This window comes from Cololabis saira, chromosome 11 (genome assembly GCF_033807715.1).
Source record: "Cololabis saira isolate AMF1-May2022 chromosome 11, fColSai1.1, whole genome shotgun sequence".
In the NCBI taxonomy this organism is placed as follows: domain Eukaryota; kingdom Metazoa; phylum Chordata; class Actinopteri; order Beloniformes; family Belonidae; genus Cololabis; species Cololabis saira.
Window position 1 is genome coordinate 47,074,169 of NC_084597.1, and position 22,480 is coordinate 47,096,648.

The 22,480-nt window shown below is 39.6% G+C and overlaps 1 protein-coding gene across 3 annotated transcripts in view; it reads left to right on the forward strand.

Moving 5' to 3' along the window:
* Nucleotides 1-22,480, forward strand: part of LOC133455535 (transcription factor 4-like) — a 312,468-nt gene that overhangs the window by 254,363 nt on the left and 35,625 nt on the right. For all 3 annotated transcript variants that reach the window (XM_061734619.1, XM_061734617.1, XM_061734618.1), the window contains 7 exons: nt 1,958-2,063; nt 6,728-6,876; nt 7,953-8,112; nt 13,799-13,869; nt 14,683-14,761; nt 20,186-20,265; nt 21,740-21,949. In XM_061734619.1, coding sequence (XP_061590603.1) covers nt 1,958-2,063; nt 6,728-6,876; nt 7,953-8,112; nt 13,799-13,869; nt 14,683-14,761; nt 20,186-20,265; nt 21,740-21,949 — 855 coding nt within the window. The remainder of the gene's footprint in view (nt 1-1,957; nt 2,064-6,727; nt 6,877-7,952; nt 8,113-13,798; nt 13,870-14,682; nt 14,762-20,185; nt 20,266-21,739; nt 21,950-22,480) is intronic.

Below are 22,480 nucleotides of genomic sequence, written 5' to 3' on the forward strand. Positions count from 1 at the left end.
TTTTAAATTATTATTTTTTCCCCTTGTTTGTACATATATTAATGGTTAATGGCCAAAAGCCACATAGAGTATGCATTTTAATCTCGCAACAGAGGGTTTTTGTGTGTGTGTGCATGTATGTCTGAGTATGTTTCCTTCACCAGTCCTCCTGGCAGTCATCTTGGCAAGAAAAAAAAAAGAAAAAGAATTAAAAAAATTCTGCCAAAGAGGACTAACACCACTGAAGGTGGAGCATGAAAAACTAGAAAGGAAAAGACAAGACAGGGATGGGTGCAGTTTGGTAATCGTGATGTGCTGTAGTGTGTGTGAATGAACAATATAACGTGTTGTGTTTTAGAAAAAGGAGACATAGGTATTCATAAACAGAAGAGGACAGAGAAAAGGGGGAGGGGCATTTTGTTTACCATTGATTATGTGCTGTGTGTGTAAAAAACTACATACATTTTAACAAACTATATAAAATCCTGTTTTGTATGAAAAACAGTTTTTGTGTGTGTTATTCAGAAACAAGTGTAGCGCTCAACAGCACTCCCAGTTTCACCATCTCCATTGACAACTCCTTTGTTTCCCCCTCCCCTCGGGTTAAGAGTGTGGGTGTCGTCTTTGACAGCTCGTTATCATTCCAAACCCACATTAATAATGTTACCCAGTCAGCCTACTTCCATCTTCGCAATATTAACCGCCTCCGTCCGTCCCTCACTTCCAACAGCGCTGCTATACGGTATATAGTCCGCACTCTTGTCACATCCTGCCTGAACTACTGCAACAACTCCCTCCCTCTTCCGTCTCCCCCACAAGTCCATCCAGAAGCTCCAACTGGTCCAGAACTCAGCCGAGCGGTCGCCAGAACTCCATCTATCAGTGACTACGTTAACATGCAGTCAATATTCGGGTTATTGCTAATATTCCGGTTACTGAAACATTGGGAATATTCCGTTTACATGGTGATTAATCATTTGGGATATCTGGATCAAACTAGCGACGCACGGAGAACATCATGACGCAATTCCCGTCATTTCTGCTTCTTCTTCCTGTATCCAAATTCAAAACAAATGCTGCTTCGCTCAACTTTTCGCTCACCTTCTTTTAAATCTCGCTATCCCGGTACTTTCTACCGTCTACAAATGCAGAAATGTTCATATCCCATTACATTTATGAAGTGATTAGTCTCCTCCTGGTCTTGCGTTTCTCCGTGTTTATAAGAACTTCCTGGACTCAAAAGACCAGGATTCCTTGTGAACAGAGCATGTGCAGAAAACAAATTCCTGTTCCGTTTGATGGGGATATTCCGTTAGGCGTTTACATGACCCAATATTCAGGTTTTAAAAGGAGTAACCCAGGGGTCAGATTCAGGTTTTTAAAAACCTGAATATGAGCAAATTCGGATTATTCAAAGGGGTTATTGTTGTTTACATGGCCGTGCAAATTTGGGTTATTGCCAATATTCGGGTTTTAAAAGGGTTATTGATGCATGGAAACGTAGTCATTAACTCACTATCAATCTTCAAATCCCAGCTAAAAACCCACCTGTTCAAACTGGCCTACTCACTTTAATTTGTCCCCCTCTAGGCTACTGCTGATTCCTGTTTTTATTTCTGATTTTATCGCATTTACAGTATATTGTCTTTTTCTTTTTTTTTTGCTCTTTTAATTGGTGTTGTGTGCACTGTAAAGGCGACCTTGAGTGCCCTGAAAGGTGCCTTAAATAAATTAAATGTATTATTATTATTATTATTATTATTATAGATGCTGAAAATAGCAGGAGTGGTGTATTTTCTATGTTTTTATTCAATCAAGAACAGGGAAGCTTGAGATGCTGTCCAAGTGAAAGCAGGAAGTGCTGATCATCTGTTAAAGCTTGCTGAAAAAGACATCAGTCTCCTTCTGAGTACCAAAGAGGGAAATGAGACGATGTAATGTTGATTTGTGGATGACATCCTATATTTCTCTGCTGCAGGTGTATGCGCCGTCTGCCAGTACAGCTGACTACAACAGGGACTCGCCGGGTTATCCCTCCTCCAAACCTCCCAGTGCTGGCTTCCCAAGTTCATTCTTCATGCCAGGTACGCACACGCACACATGCACACACACACGTGCACACACACACGGAGGAGTACTAAAGAAGGTATTCCGTTTTCACAGGCAGTAGTGATGTTAACATCGCTGATGTTGTTTAAAAGCAGACGGACTGAGTCGAGGTGGAAATTGGGAGCCTGTCACGTTTATCGTCTCCATTTCTAGAAGGCATGAGTCTACATTAATCATTCACTTTGATTCAAGGCATGGAAGGAAGTATAAGAGAAAAAACTCATGTTCATGAAGGGTGTAATCCAGTACAGGTGACTGCTTGGACACTACTGAACTTACTCTCTGCTCTATTTTTTTCCGTGCAAAAGACTAAGCTTAAAAACATAAAGAAGTTTTCAGTTCAAGATGGTAATTTGATGGATTTGTCACTGACTCCATCATTTTGGCGGTTTAATCACATTTACGGTGGGTAGGAACCTGTGCAAGAGCCACTTTGGTTAAGTCTGTTGCGACCATACCAGGTTTTTCCAGAATGATGCTTTCATTTGCTTGGAACTTTGTGAGTGTTTTGGTTAGTTTTCTGCTTTTAATGTGGCTCAGCTGTTGAATAAGTGACTATTGTATGCAACAATATTTTCTCATTTTTGCACCGCATAGTGTTTATTGCTTTAAGAAACTTCTGCTTTCAGTGAGACTGTTTTCTGGAGGTGTATTTTTTATAATCAAAATGTAAAAGAGTGTACTTTTGGCTTATCATGTTGTTTTGTTTTCAAATAGGGTTTTTAAACCAGATGCAAAAAGGATTTTGAACTAAATGAATAGAGATTTCATTTAAGATTTTTTGTCTATTTCATCTGGCTTAATCATTATGTTGTGGACTTTTTACTCTTACCTGGGTATCTTTTATGTAAACGCATTTCATATACCAAACATAAAACCCTTAGCAGACAGACATGGATGCAGAGATCAGGTTTATTCTGCTCAGGTCCATTTCAACCATGTTGCTCTTCAATCCCTAACCTGAGGACTTCTGGTTCATTTAAATGGACACATTCTGAAATCAGGTTACTGCACAAGCTGGGTCACATTACGTATCTGTAATGTTAAGGGAAGGCTTGATTACGTCATACATACACCTGTTGCTCATATATTTATTTAATTTGATCAGTGAAAATATCTTCTGAAAATAGAAAGAAAAGACAAAGTGAAAATATTTTTTATAAGGCCAATTCCAAAGAAGGTTCAAAAAATCGGGCACTGACTAAATTGTAGATAAAACCTAATCATTTATGATTTCCAGAGAGAACTTCATATTTCGATTTTGTCAGACAACAAGACAGTTTTCCACATCAGTCTATTTAATAATGAGCTTTTGACCAGAGGAGACGGCTGTGTTTCTAGATCATATTGGCTTCTGGCCCCTTTACTTTACCTTCATTTGTGGATGGCACGGGAAAATGTGTTCTTTCACAATGATTTGCGTAAGCATTCCTGAGCGTATACAGTACTTTTTCCATTACAAAGTTGTGTCTGTTTTTAATGCAGTGCCACCTGAGGGCCGGAAGATCACAGACATCCCAAATTGATTTTTGGCTTTGCTTCTTGCACGCTGAGATTTCTCCAGATTCTCAGAATCTTTTGATGATATTCGGTCCTGCTGATGAAGATATATCTCAAGTCTTCACAATTTTACACTCAGAAACATTATTATGAAACTCGTCAGATGGTGACATGTCTGTGTCAGCGTTTGATGTGTTCTGCATTCTATTGAGATATAAAATATGGACTCATGTCAATTATTGCATGATGTTTATGGGGTTGCACGTGAAGGAAAAATGTGTTTCACTTCTCTGCTCCGAAACAGTAGTATGGAAATGGGCCAACTTGAAACAGATGTGACACAGCTTCATACGTCATTGGATTGGAAACAGGACAGCCCTCGATTTAACATTTTAACATGCCGTGGATGTAGAAACATGTGATGCTGATGTGGCACTTCCAGGGTTAAATGAGTTTGAAAGACTCAAAATAGAGGTGACTCAAAAATGAGGGCTAACCTACCAACACAACATCATGTTTCTGTAGATTTGTATACTTAACTGCACTGTGTTTATTCCAAATTATCATTTTTGGCCAAGCCATTGATCAGTTGCCAATGAACACCTGTCTCTCTTGTTTTTTCAGTGTATAAAATACAGTTGGCTCTGTTTCGTCCTGCTGAGGTTCTCTCAAGCCCGTTCAATATGTCGAATCTTTAATTCTGTCAGCGATAAAAACTGATTGACAGTCAATTGTTTTCTAGCTCAGTAAACAAAACAATCGACATGTCGGTGTACTTTTGGACTTTGGAGTTTGATAACCCAGAAACACAACTATCTGAGTTTAAAATGTGTTGGGTTCCAAAGTTTGACCTAATAACCTTACTTTATGCAAGCCTTGCTTTATTAGGGCCCGAGCACTGACAGTGCGAAGGCCCTATTGTATCTGTAGGAATTTTTCTCGTTTTTTTTTTTTAAGAATTTTCCTTCTTCCGCCGAAATGAGGGCCTTTTTGCCCCCTAAACGTGCCCCAAAAGTCACCAAATTTTGCACCCAAGCCAGGCCTGGAGAAAAATCTGATATTTAATGGTTTGCATTAATGGGCGTGGCCTAATGGCTTAACAGCGCCCCCTGGAAAACTTTGTGCCTCAAGCCCCACAATACGGTTTGACGTACATGCATGAAAATTGCTACACACCTGTATCATGTCGCAACTTAAAGAAAAGTCTCTTGGCGCCATGGCCGAAACCGAACAGGAAGTCGGCCATTTTCAATTAATCTTGTAATTTTGGCGCAATTTATGCCATTTCTTCAGCCGTTTCTTCGCCTGAACCGTAAAGTGCACCCAAGTGTGTTATCCATCAAAATGTGCGTCTCCATCCTGCGACGATGCGCATTACTTTTCTCAGTCAAAAGCGTTACCGTGGCGACGATAGACGCCAAAAAGCGCACCCCCCTTCATCTGATTGGTCCATATTTGATAGTTCCTACTTTCTGCCATAACTTTTGAATGGTTTGACATAAAGACTCGTGGGTGGTGTCATCGGACTCGGTTTTGAGTCCTTGAACAAAATTGGTGCAAATTGGCCCTGCCCCTTCATCTGATTGGTCAATATCTGATAGTTCCTACTTTCTGGCATAACTTTTGAATGGTTTGACATAGAGAGTCGGGGCTGGTGTCATCCGCTAAATGTCCAGGCCTGAAGAATCTACATGCAAGTCATACAAGCTTCCACTGCAGCCTGAACGTGCACAAGGGTGCGAGGGCCCGTTCATCGCTGCTTGCAGCTTTAATTTAAGGTTGTTATCTTATGAAGTAAACTGCTGCTGCATCGTTCACTGCAAAATGATGTCTTCTCGCACTGCTGTAGATTGTACCTCAAAATTGGATGTCATTTTTCCACCATTTGTGTGTTGTATCATTTTTGCCCAGACACTGACAGCCTGTAGAGGCACAGTAGGGTTGTTCATCATATCTGGTTTGTCACATCTGCACTAGTGCAGACAACTGTGGTCAAATATCATCAAAGCCTATTATGAGGAATATCTTTTTTTTTTCTCTCTCTTCCTCTTTCAGCAGAAATTTCCCTCCACCCGTAATATTTTGTTCAAGCACTTCTATTTAAAGGAACTTTCTGGGGTTAAAACAATACCAGGTCATGAACTCACCTCTTTTGCATCTGTTAACAGTAGTTTTGAGAAAAATGAGTACTGGACTCATTACAAGAAGAGAGTTACCCAACAGAGAAATTTTGTTAAGTAAAATTACCATGCTTTTTTCTGTAAGGATCCTGTCCATGCTGTTACTTAATTGAAGAGACATTTTTGAGTGCTGACACAGGCTTAGGAATAACATAGTAATATATTTAACATTGTTTGTGCTAACAATAATTATCAATCAATTGCTTTAACTCAAAATTGCTGGAGTTGTTTTAACTTTAGACTATTCTTCTATCATAAAACATTAGGCAGCTTTTTAGGTACTAGCTTCTTTCCTCTCTTTTTCCCACCATTGCACAGCTGCTACTCCATTACTCCATGTTCATGTTCTGGAAGGCAAAAGAAAAAGTCTTAAGGCCTACGCCGTGTGGTACGCGTCGACGCAGACCACACGCCGTCACCTGCGCCGTCACTGACGTGCACCTCCCGAAAATTGTAACTACGCGTCGAGGCGACGCAGACCACACGCAGACGGAGAGGGCTGTGATTGGTTCGCTTGGAAGCAACCGCATTTCCGGTTTCCGGTTTGAAGCAGTCGTGAACTTTCAGGGCTCTTTTCTTCGTGTATGTGTGATTTTTTTTGTTTTGGTTTTTTGCACAATAGTTGTCCTTATCTCTTTGATTCACTGTGACCGGAAAAAGTCAGATAAACCGTTCAGAAAAAGATCGCTAACTAGAAGTCGCGGGGGGTACTGCACCGCGACGAAATGGAGTGACGGAGAAGTCCGAAGGTTCACAACGGCGTCACGGCGACGGCGTGTGCTCTGCGTTGGTTTGACGCAGAACATTAATTCAGCCTTTAGTAGTCTAACCAGTATTGGAAATGCTTTTAGTTGGTAAAGATAGTTACTTTGTCTTGAGATTATTGGATCTTGGAGGCGTGGCACCCAGAGATAACCTCCAATCTTGCCTCTCTGTCTATCATTGTGTTTCTCCCTCAGACGGTCACCACAACAGCGACCCCTGGACCGGCAGCAGTAGCAGTATGAGCCAGCAAAGTTACCACGGCAGCATGTTAGGGGGTGGGAACTCATCCCATGGGTCCGCTCAGAGCTCCTCCTACTGCGGGATACACCCTCACGAAAGACTGGTGAGATGAGGTGTCAGTCAAAATCATACACTGTATAAACTGAAGTGGACAAACCTGTCTGTGATGTCAGTCATAGATTTTTGAAGAGTGGTTTTGAAGCCCAAATGTGAAAGGTCCAGTTGTTGCCATTTCGGCTGTGGCTTACACTGCCCGATCAGGCCGAATCAGGGGGATTAATGCGTAAAATGGCTTAAATGGTATCACAAGAGTAGCAGTTGGTTGAGGCACGCCCACCTGACTTTAATCAACACAGGCTAGCTGTTGTAGCATAGCCTAGGACATTTAGTACAAATTAACACCCCCTTACATTAATTCTGATCAAATCCGTCCTCATTTCAAGTGTAATTTCAGTAGCAACATCTGACATAGGGACCACTGGGGCTGAAACAAGGATTGCTGGCTCCAGCCGTAACTTTTGCCGCTGCTAAAACTAGAGATCTGGCCATGTCTCGACTGCTCTTGCCATGGTTATAGTCAGAGCTATGGGTAGGCAGCGTTCAGCCAAGCCACCTTTACCACCCAAATCCTTCCCAGCCAACCCAAAATTAGTCATGGTGGTCCTTTAGTATACTTGACAAGTTATAATGTCTTTAAAATAACAATGAATCTGGGCTGAAATTCCACCTCACGGGTCAATTTTACCAAAAGTACTAAGAAGTTAAAAGTTTGACTACAATGCAGCTGTCACCTAAAAATAGCACACCCTTAATTATGCATGAAGTTGTGGATTAATGCAATTTTATCAAATGAGGTATGTAAAAATTCATACTTCATACATTCAATCAGTGTTCATGGAGGAGAAATCTAGCTATGACCATCAAAACCATGATTTTAGCAGGCTGTAAGTAGAATTATTTGTATTTATGTGGTTAAGCACTAAACCTGTCTTTGGTAATTGATTATCTATCTTTAGGTAATTATTCCAAACTCTTTTATGCTTTTTATGATTTTCCACTTATCTGTTTTCATATTAATCATGTCTTTTTTACTTGTAACTGTCCTTTTGGTGTAGCCTTTCCTGTTTAACAGTAGGTTTAATGTTCAAGCGTCATCTCACGCCAAGCGTTTCTCTGCAGAGCTACCCTTCACACTCGTCTGCAGATATCAGCTCCAGCCTTCCTCCAATGTCCAGCTTCCACAGAGGGGGAGGCAGCGGAGGCAGCGGCGGCGGCAGCGGCAATCACTACAGCACAGCCTCTTGTACCGCCCCCACCAACGGCACAGAAAGCACCATGGGTAAGGCACCCACATGTAGAGAGTCTCATGGGCAAACAAAAAAGTAACAAGTTCACTGTTTGTCGCCGTTAAGGTCTCACCACAACATCAAGTCTTTGCTCTTATGGTTGCTTGTTGTCAAGACCCAGTTGTTTCCAGGGTTAACTACTCCAGGCTTCGGAGCTCTTCAATTAAGATAAGACACATATCATTTTTATACTCATGGGCATTGAAGGAAATGAACAGAGGAAGGTATCAATGCAGTCCAAAGATGACTGTCCATTAACCCTATGTCAGCATAGATTTTAAAATTAGCTGGTGTTAATTATTAACTGTGGGCGGAAAAGGATATTTTGATTGTGACATATGAGATATTTGTAGCCTAATATACTAAAGCAAAATTGAGAAAGATAGATAATCTGCCCCCCATGTTCGTCCAGATCTCCAAGGATGACTGAGTTTTGTGAATTATCTTTTCGAAAATCTTAAAACAAAAGGATCTTTTGTTAAACCTTTTGTTGCATAACAAAAATATTGTGATACCTCTAGGTCAGGGGACGGCAACCCAAAATGTTGAAAGAGCCATATTGGACAAAAAACACAAAAAACAAATATGTCTGGAGCCACAAAAAATGAAAAGTCTTGTATTAGAATGAAGGCAAATGGCGAAAGTCGAAATGTCGAGAAAAAAGTCAAAATGTCGAGATTAATGTTGAAGTACAATCTCGAGAAAAAAGTCGAAATGTTGAGAAAAAAGTCAAAATGTTGAGAAAAAAGTCGAAATGTCGAGAAAAAAGTCGAAATGTCGAGATTAAAAAGGAAAGGAAAAAGGAAAAAAAAAAACAAGAAAAAAAGGGAAAAAAAGGTCAAACATTTTTGAAAAAGCTCCAGGAGCCACTAGGGTGGCGCTAAAGAGCCGCATGCGGCTCTAGAGCCGCTGGTTGCCGACCCCTGCTCTAGATCGTGCTTAAGTCCTACATTTACTGCAGCTCTGTTTGTCTCAGGATTCAGTCTAATAACTTCCTTTCAGCATTCGTAGTTCTGTTTGTTTGATGGCATCAGCATTAGCTTGAGATGACTTTTGTTTTGTGGGCTTACTAGCAATTTTAGCATGTTAACACTACAGATTACAATGGCATGCGCTCATATTAGCAAATATAATACCAAATGTATCGTTCAAGATAAATCACTTTCTGAGACCTCTGCAGCACCCAAATAATCAAAACAATTACAAGAAAGATACAAATACACAATAAAAATAAATACCTGATGTACCAAATGTAAACACTGAAACTAGGTTTTATAATTTCACTCAACTGTTGGCTTTTAAAAGGTTACATTTAACAATGAAAGCATTTTAGTTTGATGATGTTAACATTTAGCTGAAAGCAAATCGGTGGTAACAAAGTGTGGTCATATTTTCATGTGAAGATATATTTTACTTGACAATATTGATCATAGTTTTTTTATGGTGGTTATTCGTATATTAACACTTTGACCAGACCTGACTTGAGACTTGACACGTTGACTTATAACTTTCAGTGGTAAAAAACCTAAATTCAGATGACTTAAAGGACTCACAGCTTGACTTGGCAGTTTGGACTGACCTAAAAGACATGGACGCTTCACATGACTTTTTTTTTTTTTTACTTTTGAAAGCTCTGCTGTGTGTAAAGTTGACTTATTAACATCACTGTCCTGATCTGTTGATCCTACATGTGATGGTTTGGATACACTTGCTGTTCTGCTTGTGTTTTGAAAATGTAAAAATGCACAAAGGCTAAATAAGGGCACTGTCATTTTTGTCATATTGGGTTCGTTGAGACCTGGTGGGACAGCTCTATTCTCTGTCAAAGCCAGTAAAACTGGGAAAAAGGAGAGGCCACAAAACAAGTTGGAGTAATTTAAGGAACTCAAAGCAAGTACATTGTTGAAATATGTGCACAGAAATGAATGACGTCATGAAGTAAATGGAAGAAAGTCTTTTTTAACACATTTTGGACAAGAAGAGGATAACATCAGCTGTTACCACTCTTCCCTTATAGTCTGTCAAGTAACCATAATTAATTTATGGACGGATAATAACATACTTACTGGGATTAAAATCAGATGGGGTAAACCACTTTGAAACAACACATCTATGTCCCAAACCATCAGAAATGCTTGAATGCATGCATGTATGGAAACTCAGAAAACGCTTGTGTTCTATTTGGGCTCAACTCTGACATCATTGACAACCAGCAAAAACACACGTGCATCATGCCACATGGACCCATTTCATTAAGTTCTGTGGAACAAATAGCACAGCAATAAGAAACACATTGAGAGCTTGTTTTCACATTGAGAGCCTGTGATGGACGGGTGACCTGTCCTGCGCTCCAGAGAGCTGGGAACGGTTCCAGCAGACCACCGTGACCCTGAGTAGGAAGACGCAGTTATAGATAAAGAATGGATTGATGTATGAATAGATATGTCCATCAATCCAGTATTACACACACACACACACACACACGCACACAAGCAAAAGCAGATGAGTCTACACACAAAATGAACCCATAAGGAACATGATGGTTTTGTTTCAATAAAAGGACAATACACACATGTGCATGCACACTTTAGCACAGTGATTCCCAACCTGTGGGCCGCGCCCCCCTGGTGGGCCGCGGAGGTATTGCAAGTGGGCCGCCAAATCATTTCCAAAAAAGTATGATTTTTGTGTGGGGTTATAATAATATAAAAATATACAGAATAATGTTTTAAATGTTAAAACTTAGTTATGTTTAAAATGATATTAAAATTTTTTAAATATTTTCATAATTTTGTTTTGTTTCCCTTCAAGTATTAGACATGTGACAAGCAAATGAGCAATAGGAACTTTTGTTATCGGTCGGACCACTTTGCAGCGGGACTGCATTGCACTTGACTTATTTACGTTTGATGCTGATACCTGAAACTGGAGTATAAAGAGGGATAGCTAGCTAGCAACAGGAAGAATTAAAAAGTTCGGAGGTGGGCTGCGAACATTTTTGAGACATAAAAGTGGTCCCTGAGTTGGAAAAGGTTGGGAACCACTGCTTTAGCATGCCCACGGGTGTTTACAACTATTGCTTTGCCTCGGCATGATTGGGTAAAATTAGTTGTTTTTTTTCCACAGCCTTGGGATCTATAGATTAATGCCACTACCAGTTGATACTAATGACAAGCTGATGTGGTTGCACGGCATAACCTTACTTTTATTGTTTTCTCCTCATCATAGTCAGAATAAAAATGAGAAGACTAACTGTGGATCGATGGAAGAACTCTGCTGTCACCACAATATATTTATTTGCTGCAAAAACAGATATTTGTTGCCACTGAACACCGTCATGTGCTGCAGCATGTCAGATGGGTTAGTACACAGTGAGGGAACTGAACATCAAATACCTAAAAACATGTATTGAATTGATTTATAAGTTCAAATGAGATTTTTCCCTTTGAAGAGGTGATGGATGGAGACAAAAAGAACAAAAACATCAGTTTCATCCTCTGAGTGCTCTTCCTTTTGTGCCTATAAGCTTTCATTTATGAAAAAGATTTTTTTTTTTTGTCCCCGCATGTGTTTTCAATCATGCATCAAGTGTGGATCCCAGTTTGTGTGTGTGTGTGTGTGTGTGTGTGTGTGTGTGTGTGTGTGTGTGTGTGTGTGTGTGTGTGTGTGTGTGTGTGTGTGTGTGTGTGTGTGTGTGTGTGTGTGTGTGTGTGTGTGTGTGTGTGTGTGTGTGTGTGTGTGTGTGTGTGTGTGTGTGTGTGTGTGTGTGTAACAGTAATCCCTTGGATGGTTTAGTAAGCCAGTGGTGTGGCATGAGTAAGACATGAGGCTTTAACCCAAAAACATATGCTCTCCCTGTCTGTCTCTACCTGCCTGTCTCTCTTCTTTCCAACAGCTTAAAGGAGTCCACTCCTGCCAATCTCTGGAGTGGATTCATTTGCCATGGAGGGATGTCGCTTTTGCCGTGTTCTGTGTATGTGTGACTAACATTGTGTGTGCGAGCGTAAACTTTCCATCTGGGATCGGCTATCTGGAGAGAGAGATGAGCTGGGAGCATGTCAAAGTGTGTGTGTGTGTGTGTGTGTGTGTGTGTGTGTGTGTGTGTGTGTGTGTGTGTGTGTGTGTGTGTGTGTGTGTGTGTGTGTGTGTGTGTGTGTGTGTGTGTGTGTGTGTGTGTGTGTGTGTGCATTTTTGTGTGTGGGCATTCATCCGTTTCTGTGAGGTCACTTCCTTCCTCTTTGGCCCCAGTGCTCGTCAAGTGTGTGAAACACATTTAGTCGGTTTTAAAGTCCACACAAGCATATGTTGTCAGACTGTAAAAATGTGAGTAGATGTGCATGCTGTCAGTTCCTATGCAAGTCTGTTTTTCATTCTCGTCACATTATCTAAAGCATTCGCTTTAGTCGCCATTTATAACAGCAGATTTGTTTGAGAGGAAACCAGTTTGGAGGTTCTCCACCTACAGCCAGTTTTAAGAAAGACTCAACTATAGTGAAGTATGATGGGAGAATTCGCTCCACTTGGAAGAGGATGTGTCTTACCTGCTCTTTAAAGTCAGCAGAGGTGTCTTCAGTATTCACATTCATTACTCAGGTAGAAGTATAGATACTAGAGTTTAAAAATACTCCTGTAGAAGTTGAAGTATCAACTCAAGTTTTTTACTCAAGTAAAAGTATAAAAGTACTGGTTTCAAAACTACTTAAAGTATAAAAGTAAAAGTAATGTAAGGGGGAAAAAAGCCATTAAGGACAAAAGCCATTGAAAATGAATGTATCTTAGTATAATGCAAATATATTAAAGAAGCATATATGTGTACTATTGAGCATTAACATGTGTTTCAGAGAGCAGGAGATATGATGACTAGTTGCCTATAAGTATGGTAATGGTGCAAAAAGTCAAACTTCAGAGGCATGTTATCATTTATCCTAACCTTTATTGGAATGTACATCCAAGTTTAGTTGCAGGAATCTGAGGGAACGGATGTAAGAACAAAACTGGACAAGAACATCTGAAACAACCACAACCAAATTCACTCTATCCGGATGGAGCAATTTAACTGGATAGTTTTTTATTAAAGGCCTAAATGAAATAGAGTAACGAGGCTGTTTTTAAAATTTAAGGAGTAAAAAGTACAGATAATTGTGTGAAAATGTAAGGAGTAAAAGTAAAAAGTGGTCTGAAAAATAATTACTCCAGTGAAGTATAGATAACCAAAATTTCTACTTAAGTAAGGTAACAAAGTATTTGTACTTCATTACTTGACACCTCTTTAAAGTCCCCCAGCTAAGAATGAAGCTATTATGTAGGCTTTGTCACACTATCCCTTCTTAACCCTTACGCAGAAACTTGAGGCACTGGGCATGCTTTCAAAATGCTCCCACTCCTTTTTTTCCCAGTGAAAAATGAAAAGAATAAAAAGTAAACCATACAAAGTTATATGGAGAAAAACATAAAACACACAAGCAATAATGCCAGATTTATATCTGTGGCAACATCCGGTACTTCCTCTTCCAAAGAGGGTATCATTTCCAGTTTTAATTAACATGTTTTGCCAGTTTAGGTGAGGAATCGATGGGCTGAATAATTAAACATGTAGTTAACAACATCTTCTTTTTTTCACAAGAATACATCCTTCTTTTCCCCTGTGTGTCTCTGTATGTCTTTGTGCATGTGTCACAGCCAATCGAGCACAGAGCGGAGCAGCCAGCAGCTCTCAAACGGGAGACGCCTTGGGGAAAGCACTCGCATCGGTAAGTACACCCTAGACACACCCCCACACACTCATTTTCTAATACTTATTTTTCTATCACCACTCTACTTACGTCTTCTTTAAAGTTGGGGGGGGGTTGACTTTTATTCCACCTACTAGGAATGGGTGATATTTTACCGTTCACCACGGTAAGAATTGGTCATCTCGCGGTAAAAACGATAAATTCCCGTTGATGACGTTTTTGTGTAAAGTTGATTTATGGTTCTGTGTTAAATCCACGCACAACGTACGTGAAGAGGGAAGGAAGGAAGGAAGGAAGGAAGGAAGGAAGGAAGGAAGGAAGGAAGGAAGGAAGGAAGGAAGGAAGGAAGGAAGGAAGGAAGGAAGGAAGGAAGGAAGGAAGGAAGGAAGGAAGGAAGGAAGGAAGGAAGGAAGGAAGGAAGGAAGGAAGGAAGGAAGGAGCCTGAAACAAAGAAAGAAAGAAATGAGCAAGAAAGAAAGAGAGAAAGAAAGAAAGAAAGAAAGAAAGAAAGAAAGAAAGAAAGAAAGAAAGAAAGAAAGAAAGAAAGAAAGAAAGAAAGAAAGAAAGAAAGAAAGAAATATTCCCATTGATGATGTTTAGTAGTATTTAGTATCTTTTAGAGCAGTGATTTGGCTCCAAAGACTGAATGTGGTGATAGATTTAGAGTTAAAAAAGTGGAGTTGAATTGGTATTTCTTTTATCGTCATTCTTATCGTTATGGGGATAAATGCCAGAAATGATCGTGATACATTTTTTAGTCCATACCGCCCATCCCTACCACCTACATGCCGTTTTTCAGCACTTTCCACTCTTGACTTTTTTCCCCTCCAGATTTATTCTCCAGATCACACAAACAACAGTTTCTCATCCAATCCCTCCACTCCAGTCGGCTCCCCGCCCTCCCTCACAGGTAAGCGCTTGACTTGGTTAGTCAAATGAACACACACACACACAAATGATACTCTCTGGCATAAGAAGCAGAGCAGACTGAGGACCCAGACTCTGGACTGAAACTGTGACTGGTTAGAAAAGGGTTTGAGTTTGACTTGAGATGTGACTTGAACTAGTCTCAAATGATGACAAACTTGACTTCTGAAATGTCTACACTTGAATGGACTATTTCACTCACTTTTTTGTGACTTATTTAGTTCAAAAATGATTCTGACTTGATAATCTAGATTCAAATGAAATGGATGGTGTTTGTTTTATGACATTTGTGATTGCATTCTTCGTATTTATTAATGTTAGCGAAAAACAAATCCCGTTGTTGTTCGATGTGCTTTCCACGAGGAGGACAGCCTAAAAATTGACTTAAGGAGCATTTTCATTAGTGGGCTCTGGTGTGGTTTTAAAGTCTTTGTTTCCCCATACCTGGAACGGCCGCACAAAAACTACTTTCATGAACCTTTAGAAGGCCCGAAACGCATCCGTGGTGTGAGTTCAGTACTCAAAGAGTCTGTAAAGAACAGCACATTGTTGGGAATGTGTTAACTCCATTCAGATCGGATTAGTGTTGCCCAATATTAAAAACTAAGTTATCGTACACAGAGCCCGAAACTATCATACACTAAAATGATCGTACACTACAACACTATGGGGCCAAGGAGGCGTGTCTGTGTGAGAGAAAAGTGAGGATAAAATAAATAGAACGTAACAAAACACCAGATCAATTACCAACAAATGAATCTGCTGAAACTGATTCCAAATCAGACTAATAGTAAATAAGAGTCGTGAAGAAATGCTCGCGTCTGGAGAGGGATTGGAAATTATTGTACACTTTCAAATTTGATCATACATCGTACAGAAGTCGAAATGAATGTACAAATACAATATTTATCGTACATCTGGCAATACTGGAGTTAATCTTATATTCACTGCCAAGATTTTAGGGTATGCAAAAAACAAACTACAACAAACAACTTGCTCTCTTCATGTATTGGCAGTTTTCAAATAGTGAACGTGATATACTACCGCCACCAGGTGGTGTGGAGAAGTAGTTCACGAAGTCAGTAGTGGATTCCAGAGTCCATCACAGTAACTGTAGACATAAGCAGTACTCGAGTTGTAAAAGGCGGGATGGTGGATTTTATCATATGGGGACAGATCATTTGTGCTGATTACAAATAATATAATATATTCCAAATAATAGCAGTGACCAAAACACCTGCAGAAATACTGCAGGAATGACATAGCAGCAGTTAAATGCAGCCTTCTGTAAGCTTTAAATATCCACTGGGCTTACATCAAATACATCAAAACACAACAATAAAAAACACTTTTCTGAACTTATCAATATGACTCTGTCCTTCACAGGATAAGTAAAATGGATCACTGCAAAAACTCACAATCTTAACAAGAATATTTGTCTTATTTCTAATTAAAATGTCTCATTTTAGTAAAAAAAATCTCATTACACTTAAAACAAGACTCATCACTGGAAAAAACAACAATTTTCACCTGTTTCAGGTAGATTTTCACTTAAAATAAGTAGAAAAATCTGCCAGTGGAACAAGATTTTTTTGCTTGTAATAAGAAGATAAATCTTGTCCCACTGGCAGATTTTCCTACTTATTTCAAGTAAAAATTGACTTGAAACAGGTGAAAATTGTCAAATAAGTTATTTTTTGATTTTTTAATGAAATGACATAAGGGATGGAAAGGAGGGATGGCAGTTTTACAGGGATTTTGACCGTTTTTATTTCAGGGGGGGGGATGCCACCCCCCTCATCCCCCCTCAACTCCAGTACTGGACATGAGGGCTGAAATGACTGATGAAGACATCAGGCCTGTCATAGTTCCAGCCTCTGAACACCAGGCCCCAGCTAAAGGAAACAGCCTTAACTCTCTGAAGACCAAAAATGGCACACAATTTTCTAAACATTTCTTTAGTAATTATAATTGAATCTATTTCAAAGAAGTACCATTACTTTTTTAAGCGAACCCATTAAAAAACACAGTAATAATTGCTGTATGTCTTCGCCACACCCCTCTCCCTCCTACTATTTCCACCAATTAGCCCTCCTCTCTGCAGATGCTGTAAGCTCTAGCTGCTCCTTAAAGTGAAAAATACCTTTCCTAATAATAGTTGTCTTGAATTTGTCTGTAATTGTTGCTACTACACACACCATTTGATATTTTCTCCACCGCGCCTTCTGACTGATAGCTTTAATTACGTGCACCACTTCGACAAATTGTTCACAAACCCACCGGCACTGCAAACACAAGCCCTCCCCCTCCCACCCCCACTCCCCCATCATCATCATTATGGCTGCCTAGGATATTGCCTGCATAACCGTAATTGGTGTTTATCATTGTGTCAGAGTTACTCCACTTTTTACAAATTAGAAATGAAGCCTATTAGGGTAAACTACATGCAAATTGATATCTAAAGCAAATTCTTTGAGGGTGTTTTACAGCCTTCGACTGGAATAATTTACCCTGTCATTTAATACATATATTTGTATTTGCACATGAATGTACCCAGGTGATTATTCATTAATTAGCGTATGGAAATGAGCATGTAATATGAATAAAGGAGAGAGAGAGAAGAAAAGAAAAAATGGGCAGACGGTAAAAAAGAGACAAATGTGCTAAAAAAAAGTGTGCTAGTGAGATGAGATCCGTTACAAGGATTATATCAGCGATAAGGCCAGAGAATGAGAATGAGGATATGGAAAAGAAAGAAAGGAGGATGTGAAATCAGTTGGGAAGAGGAATGCACAAAATATTAAGTGTACTTCTTTATGTACAAAAAAACCATAAAAGCAAAATAAAGTAGTAATTTAGTGAAATGATCAGCTTGATTGATGTGAACTGAAGTGAATGTGATGTGAATGTGGAGTTGGTGGGAGGTCTGCAGACTTGGCTATCAGGGTTTTCACGCAAGTTGACTCCCAACTCGCGTGACCAAAGACGCTAAGCTCCACTTTCATTTAAAATGAAAGCAGCGCTGTCTTGAAATGTCGCATGCCATTCTTGTTAATGCAACAGGGTCTTGACAACAAGAGTATTAATAAGGCAAAAAGCATTCATTTTTCCTCATTTTAATATAAACAACCCATCAAAATGGTTTATATCTGTGCACCTATGGTACAACATGATTTAAGAAAATGCTTGTTCAAAGTAAGCCAGCCAGTAATCTCAGGGAGACTTAATGCATCGTAAGTAACTCATTTAATGAAATGGGAGAGTAAAATGTCATGGGTAAAAGATTTGAAGAACAAGTTGTTGCAACAGCCACACATACAGACAGATTTGTTGTCGTGCTTCCGTTAAAGAAAGAAAAATACAAAATGTTTACTGAAAAACCTTGAAACTGACGGATGTAATAAAAAATGATTAACTTTCTCAGCAGTGACTAATGAAAATCAGAAATTGCTTCTCAATTGTGGTTCAACAGTCATCTTTAAAAAAAAAAACTAAACTATATAACTGGCCTGGAAAAATTAATTGGTGCCCCAAAAAAGTCAGCCTACCGGTATTTGAATGGTGGAAAGTTGTCACTGCTGCTGGAGACAGCTGGAGCAGCAACCGGGGGCAGAAGCTTCATCTAGAGTTTCAGAAGTCACTTGATTGTATCGATTGCCTCAAAAAGTTGTGCATCAATTTCATTTGTTACTTTTTTCAATTATTCTCTTGAACCACAATCCCAAAGTAGTATCTGATTTTAATCCTTCGATTTTATAATTATTTATTATTTCTTTTGGCAGTTTGAAGTAGGGCTGGGGATCGATTCAAATATCAAGAATCGATTCGATTCCGATTCTTAAGATTCAGAATCGATTATCACGCTTTGATTCGATCCGATTCGATCCGATATTGATTTGGGTTACTGTTAAAAAAAGTTTTTTCAGCTGTTGCATGAATTATATGACTGTAGTTATCCAACATATTAATACTAGTATTATATTGAGATTCAACAGCAAGTATTGGCAGCTAATGATGCTGTAAGGACCAATCAGCTCCCAGAATGCTGATAGAACTGCTTTCAGAAACATCGTGGGTCAGAATTAACAAACAGATCCAGGGAGGAAACAGAGACGGATGAAATCGGTTTTATTTTTTCCCCATTTATGAGAATTTGGTTTTTAACATTTATGCAAATGTAACCCCAAGACAGTATATAAAGCAAAGAAATATAGACAATTTATGCAATTATAACTGAAAACTTTAATGTTTTCATACCTTTAAACATATTTAAAGGCAAAAACATGGCACCAGTTATTCTCGTGTCCAACAAAATATTAAAGTACCAAAAGTTGTAATGTAATGATGGAAAAAAAAAATATATATATATATATATATATATATATATATTTTTTTTTTTTTAATCGATCTTTAGAGATATGAATCGATTTTTAGGAATTAATATGAGAATCGATTTAAAATCGGAGAATCGATCTTTTCAACACAGGCCCAGTTTCAAGTGATTTCAGTGACCATTGGGACGTATTCCTTCTGTAATGGAAAGGTGTCAACAGATGTGTTCTCATGGCACGTGTATTCTGGTCTGCAAACATGTCAGCAGTCACCTTTCCAACAGCCCTCTTTTTATAGTCACCCTTCGTATGTTTTCTTACTATTACTCATCTAAAACTTATTAAAAGGTTTCTCCACACCAGCCCGTCATCTCTCATATCCCAATTTTTATGTAAATTCACACAAGTCGTCATCTCTCGTCTGCCTACCAGCTAATGAGACCTGTCAATTCAGATGCAACCCTTCAGAGCCAAGACCGGCACAAAAGCAGAGACGACCAGACAAAAGAGCTTGTTTACTCTGCAGAGAGCCCATGCTAATCAACCACTTGTACCTTTTCAAAGACAAAAGAGTAATATTAGCATTTTTGTGAGATATGGCTTGGTTGGTTTTTGTCTTCTGTTTCTCATCTCGGTGTCTATTATGTGGGAGCACCACAAGTGGATACGGTGAAAATGTCCCCTTGTAAAGACGTTTTTGTCTCCTTGCTTGGCACAGCACATCAAGTGGCCTCTTTCTTTGACATATAAAAGCAAAGGAGGTATTGGCTTTAATCGACAGTCAGACGTCTCACCATTTTCTGCAGGGTCACAAGCAGCTAAAGTCTGGAGGCTGGAGCGGCTTGGAGGCCACTGTCCCAGCATGCACTTCATCTATCAAAGAACATGTGCAGATGAAAGGATGTCAGTTTGAGCTAAACAAAAGCAGACAAAGTTTTAAGGGTCAGCCACATCTCCCACGCATGTCTGCTGTCCGCTGTTTCCTCTTGTGCTGCCCTAGCTTTTCATCTGCCTTTAACCTCTTCTTGTTCTCCACATCCTCTTTTGATAGTGTCTTCTTTTCTGCTCCCTATTAGCTGCCAGTTCAGCCGTATGGTCGAGGAATGGTGGACAGGGAGCGTCATCACCAAACTACGAGGCTCCACTGCACTCTCTGGTACGCACACAAAGATGCTGTCGTTTCCTAAAGCGATGGTCCAGCTCCAACTGCACCTTCCCTGTTTTCCAACATGTTGCACATTGCCTATAGCATCTCATTTTTCTGTACCATGATCTTTTGATGGCAGGGATGGGCTCCTGCTAGGGCTTGGCGATATATTGAGATTTTAATATATATCAATATATTTTCAAACGCGATATGGTACGAGACAATATCGTTTATATCGATTATTAATTTTTTTCTTTTTTTTAATGACTTTGATATAGCTTAATTTGTGACTAATTGACTTGAATGTTTTATTTGAGATTTGCACAAATGTTGTGTTATTTGCACAACTGTCAACCTCAGTGGAAAAGTCTGCCTGTTACTGTCTACATTGTATTAATTGCACAGTGTATTTTAATTTAATTGTTATGCAGGAAAGGGATATTTGTTTTATTTTATTCAAGAAGCATTTTTATTCTATATATGCAGGCAGTTTATTTTTATTTCATTTGTTTTATACATTTTGATATTGTGCAGACCTCTGTTAATAAAGGTACCTGTGTGACATTTGGCACGACATTGTATTAAAACTGACTGTTTTTTTAAGGGTTTGCTTCAGAAGAAAATGAAGCTAACAGAGATGCTAACAGAGATGCTATGCTATAATGCTTTGGGGGAAACCGCAATTATGGCACAGAAAAAATATCGATATATATCGAGTATCGCCATTCAGCTAGAAAATATCGACATATGACTTTTGGTCCATATCGCCCAGCCCTAGCTCCTGCCCTTCTTGAGCCTGAACAAGATTAAGAAGGTATAGAAAAAGCAAGGATGGATGTTGGGTTAATCTCAGAATTCTGAGAATAAAGTCAAAATTCTGAGATTAAAGTCAGAATTATGACTTTTTTCTCAGAACTCTATTTTTCTTTTCTTCAGTGATCCTAATCCTCTTCCGTATCTGCCGTAGGAAACAACTGTTTAATACTTTTTTTTTTGCTTTGATTTTAGTTTTTATACTGCCGCCAGTGCATAGCCCTCTGTTTGTTTGTTGTTTAGTTTTTTTCTTTATCAGTTTTCTAATGTGCTGAGGATGATTATCCCTCCACGTACACCTTCAGCTCTCAGACACACAGATTAACTCACTTATTATCTCCCAACATTCTTTCCTAAGAAGCACAATTCAAACTTAAATCTGTGACAGCAAGCTGAGGTGGTGACAAACATGTCTGTGGCCAAACAACTGTGTACTTTTCATCTGTCTTAAGCACAGAATTCTGCTCTTCATTCATAATAGAAGATATTGATGTTTGCTGGAAAACTACTGTGTAGCTGTCATGTTGATTTTGACACAAAAGGCTTTATCCTGGCACACCTGCAACATTTCTTCTGGATTCATCATCAAGCTTCCTCAATGGATGTCAACAATCAGAACAAACAGAGGCAACATGCAGCAAGCCTCTCATGTCTGTCATTCACTCTGCAGCAAAGTCGCATCGAGGACCGGCTGGAGCGCCTGGACGATGCTATCCACGTATTGCGGAGCCACGCAGTGGGACCATCGACGGGCATGGCCAGCGGGCACAGTGACATGCACAGCCTCCTCGGGGCTGCACACACGCACAACGGCGCCATGGGCGCACTGGGCAGCGGGTACGGGTCAGGACTGCTATCGGCCAACAGACACTCACTCATGGTAAGACTCGAGTCTCATACTTATACGGTAGCAAAGCAAATAAAGCATACTCCTAAAGACCAGAGCTGTCTGGGAGATTTGCGAGGCCCTGTGCGAAATTTTGGGGTTTTTCAGGTCGGATCGGGTGTCTATATGCGCAATTTTAACTATCCAATTAGCAAAATACTGGATACCTTCCCCTGCCTCATCATCATCTGGGCTTGCCTCGATGCGGGGCCTCGGATCGGTGATTTTTGTAACAAATTTATCAAACGAGCCTTTCAGAGAGGCATTAAACTCTTCCATTTTCTTTAGTTTTTTTTCTTTTTTCATCCCCTGATGGAAATTTCCTGAATCTGTCTCGTTCTCTCGACATTGTGTGACAGTTTGTTCCAACTCCACCGTCTGGATCAGAGCAGCTTGTGTCTGCGCTTGGTCTGACGCAGTTGTATTGAACAACAGACACGCGCATCATTGCACATATATTGATTGATATGCACAGACTAGTACACATTTAGGTCTGTAATGGAACGTGACTGTTGATATTTATAA